This window comes from Blastocystis hominis (assembly GCF_000151665.1).
Source record: "Blastocystis hominis, Singapore isolate B (sub-type 7) whole genome shotgun sequence assembly, scaffold_0".
NCBI classification, from domain to species: Eukaryota; class Bigyra; order Opalinata; family Blastocystidae; genus Blastocystis; species Blastocystis hominis.
In genome coordinates, this window is record NW_013171815.1 from 32,395 (window position 1) to 43,998 (window position 11,604).

At 35.1% G+C, this 11,604-nt stretch overlaps 5 protein-coding genes; all 5 read right to left on the reverse strand.

The window, feature by feature from the left end:
* Positions 1–470: 470 nt before the first annotated feature.
* On the reverse strand, positions 471–1,695 carry GSBLH_T00006001001 (uncharacterized protein; the record flags this gene model as incomplete). The annotated part of the gene is made up of 2 exons (XM_013038131.1): positions 471–1,543; positions 1,593–1,695. The coding sequence occupies 2 exons, from the start codon at positions 1,693–1,695 to the stop codon at positions 471–473; spliced, it is 1,176 nt and encodes a 391-aa protein (XP_012893585.1).
* A 2,711-nt stretch (positions 1,696–4,406) lies between these two features.
* GSBLH_T00000004001 (uncharacterized protein) lies at positions 4,407–5,736 on the reverse strand (the record flags this gene model as incomplete). The annotated part of the gene is made up of 2 exons (XM_013038132.1): positions 4,407–5,479; positions 5,511–5,736. 2 exons carry the CDS (start codon positions 5,734–5,736, stop codon positions 4,407–4,409), a joined length of 1,299 nt encoding a protein of 432 aa, XP_012893586.1.
* Positions 5,737–7,948: 2,212 nt separating this feature from the next.
* On the reverse strand, positions 7,949–8,270 carry GSBLH_T00000005001 (uncharacterized protein; the record flags this gene model as incomplete). XM_013038133.1 has 1 exon in its annotated part: positions 7,949–8,270. The coding sequence occupies one exon, from the start codon at positions 8,268–8,270 to the stop codon at positions 8,010–8,012; it is 261 nt and encodes an 86-aa protein (XP_012893587.1). The 3' UTR covers positions 7,949–8,009.
* A 654-nt stretch (positions 8,271–8,924) lies between these two features.
* On the reverse strand, positions 8,925–9,029 carry GSBLH_T00000007001 (uncharacterized protein; the record flags this gene model as incomplete). The annotated part of the gene is made up of 1 exon (XM_013038134.1): positions 8,925–9,029. The coding sequence occupies one exon, from the start codon at positions 9,027–9,029 to the stop codon at positions 8,925–8,927; it is 105 nt and encodes a 34-aa protein (XP_012893588.1).
* A 240-nt stretch (positions 9,030–9,269) lies between these two features.
* On the reverse strand, positions 9,270–10,530 carry GSBLH_T00000008001 (uncharacterized protein; the record flags this gene model as incomplete). The annotated part of the gene is made up of 2 exons (XM_013038135.1): positions 9,270–10,242; positions 10,274–10,530. 2 exons carry the CDS (start codon positions 10,528–10,530, stop codon positions 9,270–9,272), a joined length of 1,230 nt encoding a protein of 409 aa, XP_012893589.1.
* Positions 10,531–11,604: the final 1,074 nt, after the last annotated feature.

Sequence of the window (11,604 nt, forward strand, 5' to 3'; positions counted from 1 at the left end):
CTTGGTTCTAGAATCAATATGTAACATGTATTGCATCGGTCTTATTATCGAACATACATAGTGCACGGCAATGCAGAATGAATATTAAGCTGATAATTGTCTTGTAGCATTGTTCATTACACTTAACACAAAATCATATGTATGTTTCCGCCACAAATTACTTGCATCAGAGCAGAGACTATTGATTACAACTTCTATCCATTTCAATAAGAGTAATAATAATAGTGAACTATCAACGTTTTCTTAAAAAACAGAAAAAGGAAATGAAAAGCGCTATATCAAGCAGGCGTTATTACATTAATATATATCTATTGTAAATAGAAGCATTGCTACCAATTAAACAGGAATCACTATATATTGCACTATTACAAAGCATAGAGTAAAAACCTTTACTTTACCTTACACTCCAACTATGAATATCATTCCCGTTTTCATTTTCCCTATTACACGCATATATTATGATCCACGTGCTACTCTTCAGGATTCCATTCATCATCAGAATGCCTTGATGAGTATTTTGCTATCACTCTAAAATATCTCACTTTCTCTTTGGAAATAAAATCGCTTTTCACATTTATCTGGAAAATATTCTGTAAGGTTTTTAGTTCATTACCCAACAGTAAATTACACTTTTCAAAATCGTTTCCACTCTCTAATCGCAATCCTGGTATTGCCCAAAATTCTGCCTTCATAGACCGTTCTGTTTTCAAATTGTTCAAAAAGGCAGACAACACTGCTTGATCTTGTCTGTGATTCTTCATACTGGATCCGCGAGGTGACATACATTTTTGGGTAAAAGCACACTGATAATAGGGAATCATTACCTTATTCAATACAGTTTTGTTAGACCAATAGATGATCAGATGACCTCCAGATGCATTTGGATCCCTGGGGTTAAATCGATCGATCAAATGATTTCGTACTAAGAAATCTGATGTAGCATTATAAGTCCATTTCTGTTGATTACCTGAAGATAATGGACTGTAAATTCCATCCATCCGAACATTTGTCAATTCACGACTTATTCCCTCGCGAATCAAGCTTCCTCCATCTAGCCAAAGAACAATGCCTTTCCAAGCAAAATAGGCATCTCCTAATGGAATTACCTTCCATGCATATCCGCTTCGTTGTTGTTTGTTTCCTGCAAGCTTTATCCATGCTGGAAATGAGTTGAACTTGAATTTACGATATGCAATGAATCCAGTCGAGTTCATTTTCTTTTGGATTTGATGAATTGTATTGAAATGAGTAAACAAAATGTTTTTGAATCTTGTAGATAATCCCAAATCGATATACATATAAGAAGCATACGGATCTGCTACTACCATAGAGAAGAGACAATTGATCGATCCCAAAGCATGGTTGTCAGATGCTCCAGTCATCATTAACACTTCTGATGTTTGCTTCTCAAACTTGGGTATATCACCTGTTAGAACGAAAGGAACTGATTCTATCTTTACTCCATAATTAACATATCGATTGGAGATATCCGAAACCAGCTTGTTGAAAGGTACCGGATAATCCATATCATCATAATCATACTCTATGAATAGTGAAAAGTAGACTATTATTACGATTCTTAGGATATTTACCGAAGTCCTTTAGTTGAATAGGGGTCAGTAGATCATTTCCATGTGTGGGAATACTTGTTTTTACAGTAGATACTTGATATGCCTTTTCATTAGTCTTATTCATACGATATTCATTTGTTACTGTTACTTTGAAAGAATTGTTGAACTTTGAAGTATAACTAGAATGCACTTGGACGCTATATGGTAATAGAGACAGCTGATTCAGATAGTATGACAAAACAAAGGATATAACCACTGAGACTATCCATGGTAACCAATAACTAAAAACAAAATGTGTCATATTTCCATAAGAAAGGTTAACAATAATATTTTCACAGTGCAATAAAACAACTAATATGTGGAAAGGTGTTTGAGAAAAAAGGAAAATCTTCGATGTGTCTTATTTACGGAATATCCGTTTGATATTGCGTGGTCACACAATATTTTAACATATAGGTCACAATGGTCTGTGTTTTGTTGAGATCAATGATATATAATGACATTGCCATTTTCGTATATTGCAACAACAGTATACAACTTAAATCGCTTCAAAGATAATCTTTGATCACAGTTTTCTCAAAATAGGAACACCTAAATAACACTCTTCATTCTTTGTCACTTGTGTTCGATTTCCTTTACAGATATCACATCAATTATTAATCCCAGTATCTGAATGCATCTTGCTATATCTTAACTGGTGAAAACTACTTAGATCTTGAAGTGTGAAATAGTTGTCGTTGCTGTGGTTTAGAATTCCGGTTGAGGTAAGTCTCTCCTTTACGCCAACAACGACTACAAACACCATCATTTTGGATAAATATGATTGAAGAGAGGAAGTATCTCGTAGTCAATATACGTTGCATTTTGGGGTTTTGTCCTTTCAAACTTACTAGACTGACAGCTAGAATATTTCACGTAATAGCTGAGAGAGTATCAAGTCTGCTGGTATATCATTAAGAGAAGGAAAGAATATCTTCCATACAATCTTTCCTTTCGTTTTACATAAACCTGGTATACAATATTGTGATTCCGATTGTTCTATGAAATGAAATATTGAATCCCAGAACTATATGGTATTATAATGTGGAAAAGAGCGTTCAATTCTACTATTTTTCTTTTATCTCAATTTAATATTAATATCTTGGATGCAATGAATGTACATCCATACCAATAATTCAATGGCTATTTAAAGAGAATGTTTGAGAAAAACCTGTAATTCAATCCTTAGTATATTTATACACATATCCATCCTGGAATGTTATGGTTAGATATTATCTTGTATTATTTTATATTATGTATGCTAAGGACAATACCAAATCTGAAGAGTATCAACTCGAGAATAAGTGTACATACTGTGTGAGAAGACAATAATCGAAATATTAAGCGTTATTCTCTCATATTTCACATAAAAAGAGAGAGACAACAGTACAAATAAGAAATAATGGTAGGATAATATATATACTCAGTCAATCATTGGCTTTTAAGTGATCAGAAAATAGTGTCTACAAGTAAGATAATGGTGAATTTAGCTGGCATTGAATATGTATGAAGTAGGATACTGTTAATGAATGGTAGGAATAGTATCCTCTATTTAGCAAACTATTATGTAATACGTTTAGATTGCTTTTTGTTTGTGATCCGACCAGGAGTAAATCAAAATCAAAGGGACGTACAAAGTAAATAGGTTGTAAATTACATACAAATACTGCTGAAGAGTAATTATTATGATGATTAGTGACCACCATTATATATGTCATCTTAGTGAGTAATCCCTCATATTCCTTGAATTATCCTTCTTGTTATTTCGAAATCCAGTAAGGTATTCATCCATTGATTGTAGTATATAATGGCAAGTTGGAATATGAGAGTTTTGAATAAAAATATCGACCTTTTTGTTGTTCGAGTCTCACTCAGAACTCAGACTATTTAAAAAAGGATTTTGAAGCTCCTTGTAGTTTTAGAGCTAACCTAATATTTACACTTGATAATAGTGTTATGTTACAGTTTTGGGCTATTGTATCTATTGTTTCTACTAGTTGTGATTTGTTCTGATTGAAATACACATGAGTCTCCATTGTCATCATTACTCAAACGAAATCCATGGCTTTCCTTATATCTAGAATAATGTAGATAAATAATCAAATAACTGTGCTAGAATTATAAATTGACTTTTGAAAACCAGATAAAAAATATAAATGGCCACATTCTGGACATGTTACAAATTTAGTAATATAAATATATTTATTTATATTTATCTGATGTAATTGTTACCATAATATGAAGTATTATAAACAAAGATTTGAGAATGATATTGGTGATAAAATTGATCTGCCTATTATCTCCTACGAACATCTTTTTTTGATTGTGTATTACGTTTTATAATAAGCTTGAAAACGGAATTACTCTTTCTGACGTGATGTTATAGTGTTGCGAGTACTGTATGAGAAGTCTTCACAATGATACAGCAGTACAAGTTATAATATGTAATTGTTTTGGATAAATCTATTTGCTACGTTGTTCACTCAAATATACAATTATACCTTTACCCAATATTTAATGTTACTCAATCATAAACAAACATATATTTACGCTAATTTATATACAGCAAAATGCATATACAGATCTATTCAACAATCCTAAATCCATTTATAATACAAATAAATTACCAATGAGACAAGCTAATCAACTGATAATCCTAAAAATATTTTTGAGGAATAATGTGTTAAAAGAGTGCATTTCAATGAATAGCAATACATGCATGTATAACAAATAGATCAATAATACTAAAACGAGTCCATTGTTTATATTTGTTATTTCCAAGAAAAATAAAAAACGTTAACTCTGTGGTACCCATTCTTCATCCACTGGACGAGATACAAATTTATAGTTTATAGGTGTATACGAAATATTGGTGGTTTTATAATATCTATTTTCGATTTTTATTTGATATGTATTTTGTATACTGATTAAATAGTTGTTCAGAATCTTCGTACAAAACTTTTCATTGTTTCCTCTTTCTTGGCGTAATGCTGGTAGTGCCTGGTATTTTGCATTCATTGATTTGATAGTGCCAATATTGTTCACCAATGCTGATAGAACAGCTTGGTCTTGTCTATGATTTGTCATATTCGATCCTCGTGGAGATATGCACCTCTGTGTATAAGCACATTGTTGATATGGTATTATCACTCTGTTTATGACAGTTTTATTGGACCAATCAGTAATCAAATGACCTCCACAACCCATTCTCCATTTTGGATCAAATGAATCAATAAAGTGGTTTTGCTCTAAAAACTTGATCGTAGTCTTATGTGTCCATTTCTCTGCACCACCACCAGATACAGGAGTATAGATTCCTTCAAGACGAGCATTTGTCACTTCTCTGCTGATTCCATCTCGGATAAGACTTCCTCCATCAATCCAAAATGTTATTGCTTTCCACGAAAACAAAGCATCCATGTAGGACACCACTTTCCAAGTATAACCACCACGCTGATCCTTGTTCTCAAACAGATTCATCCATTGGGGAAAAGAACTCCAATTGAATTTGCGATATGCAATAAACCCAGTGGATTTCATTTTCTTCTGAATCTGGTGAATTGTTTCGAAATGAGCAAACAACTTCTCCTTCAATTCAGGCGATAAACCTAAATCAATATACATATATGAGGCATAAGGATCTGCCAAAACCATAGAATATAGACAATTAAAGGAACCATAACCATGATTTTCTGATGCACCTGTCATCATCAATACATCTGAAGTGTGTAAATGATAGGTGGGAATATCTCCAGTTAGAAGAAATGGTAATGATTTATTTGCAATTCCATAGTTCTCGTAGTGTGTTGAAACGTCTGATACTAATTGATTGAAAGGAACAGGATACTCAATATCGTCATAATCATATTCTATACAATCATAAGAATGGCAATGCACTACGATTTTTGGAACAGCATCCAAATCTTGGCAGCTTTACAGGGTAGGAAACAACATCATTTACTTTATACAGTGTTTGTACTGTCGAGCCATATACTTCTTTTGCTTCTTTACTTTGTCTTATAGTGGAAAGTATGTACATATATACAAAGAATGAGCAAAAGGAAAGTGCATAAAATATAAAATTCATGCTACCTTCTTGTAAAAAAGAATTTGAACTATTTAACATATCTTGTTATGATCTATAATGCCATTTGATGTTATGCTATGAATGCATAATACTTTATGCATTTGATCCATAATCGGCTTGTACTATTTGGGCATTTGTAAGTATGACTAACAACCAAAATATCGTTTTAGTAAAATAGTATTGAGTCATATTACTTGTACATTATCATACGAATGAGTGAGATATAGAGATGAAACTAGTTGTTGGCATTTACTTGTACAGCGAAAACTATTCGTAAGCAAATGTTACAGAACATTCTCCATATTGTTCTAAATTAGTCTTGATATTATTATTACGTTAGTATCAGCAAACACAATAAAGTACTGATAATGATGTGTTGTCGTATGGATTTCCTTTTTTTGTGTATAATATAGATGAGGGAGTTCGGCAACTGCAAGCTATTGTCGTCGATCGATCGATCAATCTTCATCTCCTCGCTGTTCATGTTTGTATCGAGAGCAATTTGCTGATCACCTGTTTACAGCTCTATCAGAGTTGGAATACCGTCGATAATCCCGAAAGAGTCGGTAGAAAACAGCTGCAGTTACCCTCCACCGTCCGATCTCTTCCTTCCTATGTGAAATGGACGATTCATCACGCTGAACAAGATATTCCGACCCGCAATCCTCCCACCCCGCTGTCTGCAATGATTTCAAAGCCATTATCGCGAGTTCAGCTATACGAAGAATCGAGGCATACTCGCATCCAGTTCTTAAAGATTTCACCTGTCAATCTATCTGGCTTTGGGATCCCAATTTATGTCCTCGAGTTACGACTATTTTACTATCCAGGATTTGAAGTGTGTTTTCCCACAGATCAGTATTGATGAACGATATCCTCGACGAATCAGCTATGTGCTTACTCAGCTATTGTCCACCTATCGCAAGTCCTTGCTGTTCAGTCTTCTCTTTATCGGTTTGGAGAGCAAAACATCTGGCAATCTCTATCGATTCGTTTCTTCCTTCTATCAAAACATCAAAACGTTGGGAGAGAATGTGATTACCGCTTTATCCAATCGCACATTGTCACTTGTTCGCATGCTTTCCTATGTGAGCGAGTATATCGATGCACAGATCGTGAATATATCTCTGTCTGGAATCGATGCAATGATGGGTTTCACAAGTTGGCTCTACATATTCTTCCAACAAGTGAACGTTTTAGCGATTCCACACACACTCCATGGGGAAATCACACTGCAAAGTCCCTATATCAAATCGAAAAAGCGCTATTCCTTGTTTGGAAGGCTGTGGAATCAGAATTCAACATTGATATGGTATATGATAGGAATGATCGGAATGGTTTCGCGTCCTCTGCAAATGGTTCTCTTCGATCTCCAAACAATGCGACATTATCTTGATGGTGAACAAGTCAACAAAACGCGAGCCAAACCTCCCAATGTAGCCATCGGAGGCATTGTAATGGTAAGAATTTGAATTGGATTTGATTCATTGTAGCCTTTTGATGAGATTTACAGCAAAGAACGTGAGTTGTTGTCTCGTGTAGAAGATGGAAAATATGAGATGGAAGACTGTATTTCGGTGTATTGTTTAGGCAATGCATACCCATTGACGACAAGGAATCATTTACTGATTGTTCAGGAGAAAATATCGGAGATTGTTTTACGATGCTGTGTGGCTTTCGATGAATGCTACAAAGCTCATTGTCGGAGGAATGTGGATACGAACAATGTGGAGTAGTGTGTATGAAGAATTGTTCGTTGTTCAAGAGTCGATGGGATCGGATTCAGTTGAAATTGGAAGAAGTATGTGTGAATATGTAGAAGAGTGAAGATACTGAGAAGAGGTGTGAGAAACTGATTGGTATCATAGAGAATGAGAGAAGAAATCACAGTTATAGTAAGTTTTGGACAGGAGGAATGAGTTGTAGTTTGGAGATATCAAAATTCGTTGAATACATTGGCCCAGTTGGAGTGACTTGTTTGTTGATAAGTAAATGAATGATGTGTGTGATGATTTGATGAAATAGAAAGAAATGGAATGATTTGATTTGATTTGATTTGGAGTGAAAGAACAGATGATTCTTCACAGAATGAATGAATGATATTGATGATTCTACCTTCTGAAATCATTATCGATTGTCTCAATGTAGTTCAATACACACTTGGTCAAAGAAATCCTTGCCAATGGTTTCATTCTATCTTGGCATTTCACCAAACATCCATCCACACACACAGTATTCGAACAAACACTCCACCAATGACGATTCCACCCTTCCTTTCTTCCTTTCTTTCTTCATGTAGCCTCACAATCAGCTTAGAGAGAAGCTCTCTTGGCCTTCTCAGCAGCGATGGCAGCGGCACGAATGCTCAGCTTGCGCTGAGTCTTCAGTCCCATGATACCGCCACCCCACTTCTTGTTCTCGGCGTACTTGGTGGTGAAGCTCTCCTGCAGCGAGTTCAGCGCCGCCTCGTCCTCAGGGTTCACTCCCGTCAGACACACGCAAGTAGCGGTCTTCTGGTGCACCAGAGCGCCCAGACGGCCCTTGCCGCTCACGATCGCGTACGCAACGCCCATCTTGTGGCACAGAGCGGGCAGCCACATCACCAGCTCCAGGGGATCCACGTCGTTGGCAATCAGAACCAGCTTGGCCTTCTTGCGCTCCACCAGCTTCGTCACGTTGTCCAGACCGTACTTCACAACCAGAGCACGCTTCTCCTCCACGGGCTTGCCCTCAGCCTTCGCCTTGGCAGCAGCCTCCAGACGAGCCTTCTTCTCGGCTTCCGTCTCAGGAGCGTACTTGTTCATCAGACGGAACACCTCAGCAGCCTGGTTCTTGTCCAACACATGGCTGAACTGGTTCACGGTGGGAGGAACCTTCAGACGCTGGCTCAGAATCTTACGCTGTCTCTGGATGATCACGTAACGAGACTATTTCAGGAATCGGGAGAGATCCTTCTTAGGCTATGAAATTAGGCCAACGGAACGCTATCGTACCAGAACATCTCCTCCAATGCGAAAGTTCTTGGGAGTAGCAACAAAGATGGGGTTCATAGATTTAGCAGAGTCCTTAGCCTTAGTCTGGATATTAGAGATAGAAGCGAGCAAAATACCGAAGACATAGTATGAATCGTCAATGAAATAGCTGGGAGAATTAGAGATCAACTATTCATCAACATAATATATAGAATCAACAACAAAACTGAGGTCATAGCATTCTATACCAGATCTTTAGAGTTTCAGTAGGGTAGTAGCATTCACAAGTATAATCGAAATGACATCATATGATGTACATATTCTAAGAGAACATTCCATAGATTTACAGCAAGAGGGCATACAAGAGAATTCCAGGAAGCTGCTAAGCACTTTTCATGTGATTTAAAAGAGCAGCGACTGCAACTTGAAATTCTCGAAGAATTGCATCTCAAAATGGAATCGCTCAATATAGATGTATTCTACAACTATGGAAATCTTCCTTATCCATTTTTGCTAATTTCGACAATCATGCTCTTTCTTTAAATGTGTTCAGGATATAACAAACCAATCGATCAAATAATGATAGTATGATATTTGAAATTATGAATTGAAACAAACACGCCAATATTCCCAAAATAACTCTGTTCTTGGTTTCTTATTGTAATCTACATCCCAATCAAGTTTGGGTGCTTCATAAGGATAAACGGCTTTCTTCATTTCTGCACTAGATGTTATAACTTTGATTCCTTTGGCTGTGGTATTGCATATGCCCCTTAAGAACCATGCTCTAGGTTTATTTATTAGTTCTCTATCTTTTCCATTCATTATTTCACATTCATCTGGACTTCCATGAATCCATCGTAAAGGACCTGTCACAATTACTGAACTCCTGTAACAACGAGCAGGACCTGAAAATACTCCCTTTTCCGTAATTCCATGGGAAGCATAAAAATAGTTACTGCTCAACCATCTAAATGAAAACAATTTGTTTCGGTACTCTTTCATGGTTGAATACATCGGACTTTGATCATCAAAAATGTGTTTTCGTGCTTGGAGTTTATAGGTTCTGATCCAAAATTCATAACTTCCTTTTCCCCATTTTGATAATACGGCTCCTCCAGAAGGATAAGGTCCACGGTTCACTCTACATGAAAACGATATATCGATCTTGGATATTTTGAATTGATCAAAGATATCTGTATAGGACTTATTATCACAAGGATAAACATGAGTATCCGTGATAAAAGAATAATTGAATGGAAGATAAGCATTGTACAACACACGAGTGAGCCATTGCTTTTTACTGGTTTGCACCACATCTTCATTATGAACTGGGACAATCACATCAATTAGCTTTGCAGTTGATGCAAGTATGTCACAGTTAGTAACTACAGCAATTTTGGCATTAGGATCTTTTGCCTTAACAGCTGCACTGTTCCTTTCCACCTCCTTTAGATATCTTGGATTTTCACCACATCTGTTTTGAGTATACAAGTAATAAACAATCCCTCGTTCCATAATTGGTGGTCGCGGATTAGGAAATGATTTGTGGACAAATAGAGATTGGATATGTCTATAATCATCAAATATAAATTTACAAATACAATTGAGGATAGCACTGAGTAGAATGGGCATATTCTGGATAGACTAAGGTAGAATTGCAAACATTGCTTTGAATTTTAATTGCCTTCTTTGTAGTAATACTAGCTGTTATTCCATTTGGTTTTATCACAGATTTTATAGATTCTTTAGTCGATAGTTTCTTTCTTTCATTTTCTTTCAGCGAGAGATTATATTTGAAAGAATGATACTGACATAATATAGAAAATAGTATAGAAATAACTATTAAAATACGATACATTATAAGGATTAATATGTGCAAACTAAAATATTCTTCATATGAATCACTACTTGATCTGCCTCAAATATTCTTAAGTCAATCAAAATTAAGTATGCTCTTTTGGTTCAGAGAAAAACGGTATATGGAATATCGTTTTGTGTAAGATGGTGATTTCGACTATAAAAATATCGTTTCCACAAAAGGGATGGTGGATAAATAACATCATCCATATTGAAATGATAGTAACAATTCCTACATATAGATAATATTACCATATAAACAATACATGGATAACAGAGTAATAGGAGTCATTAGAACTATCGAAATAATATTATCCATCAAATACAATGCATTCAACTAGTATCAGATAATATGAGCTGTTGACATGAAGAATATAGTAAAACCTCCATATTCGTTAGTCAACAATGTGAATATTTCCGATTGTATCGCATATATAATGTAATATAACATGATTCTGATGATTAGGATCGTTTATATGAAAAGAACTCTGTGAAAAACGATTTCTGTCATTTGTAAACACTTTTGTGTATATAAGGTAATGATAAAGAATTATCAATCAAATAGTACAAAATATCAATATTAATATAGTACCTAATGCTATAAGTTTCAAACACTTAAGATTGCAAAGGTAATCTTATAGGACAAGACTTTTAGTAATACTAACATTACCGATTTTATTATGTAACTGTGTACAAATCAGTGGACCTAATACGTAATCTAATAACCCTCACTTTAATATAATGGTTCGCGATTTCTTTATCACATTCAGAGCCATATTCCAGTGATCGTTAAGCGACGAAAAGATATGGTGCATAACTCTTCATTTTTCTTGTTGACTTAACTCCATAATGAAAACAAAAATGGTCAAAACTAATATTTAATAACTATTAGTATTTGCAAATAATGTATAGAAAGAAAAGATATTATGATCAAAATGCTGGTATATAAAAGAAATAGTATAATATACTTTATTATTATTATTCCCCAGTTTTATCACATTACTTGACTTTAGAATTAAGCTAACTACTGACTGCCTATTCTTGACGTACTTTTCAACTACAAAAACACCTTAAT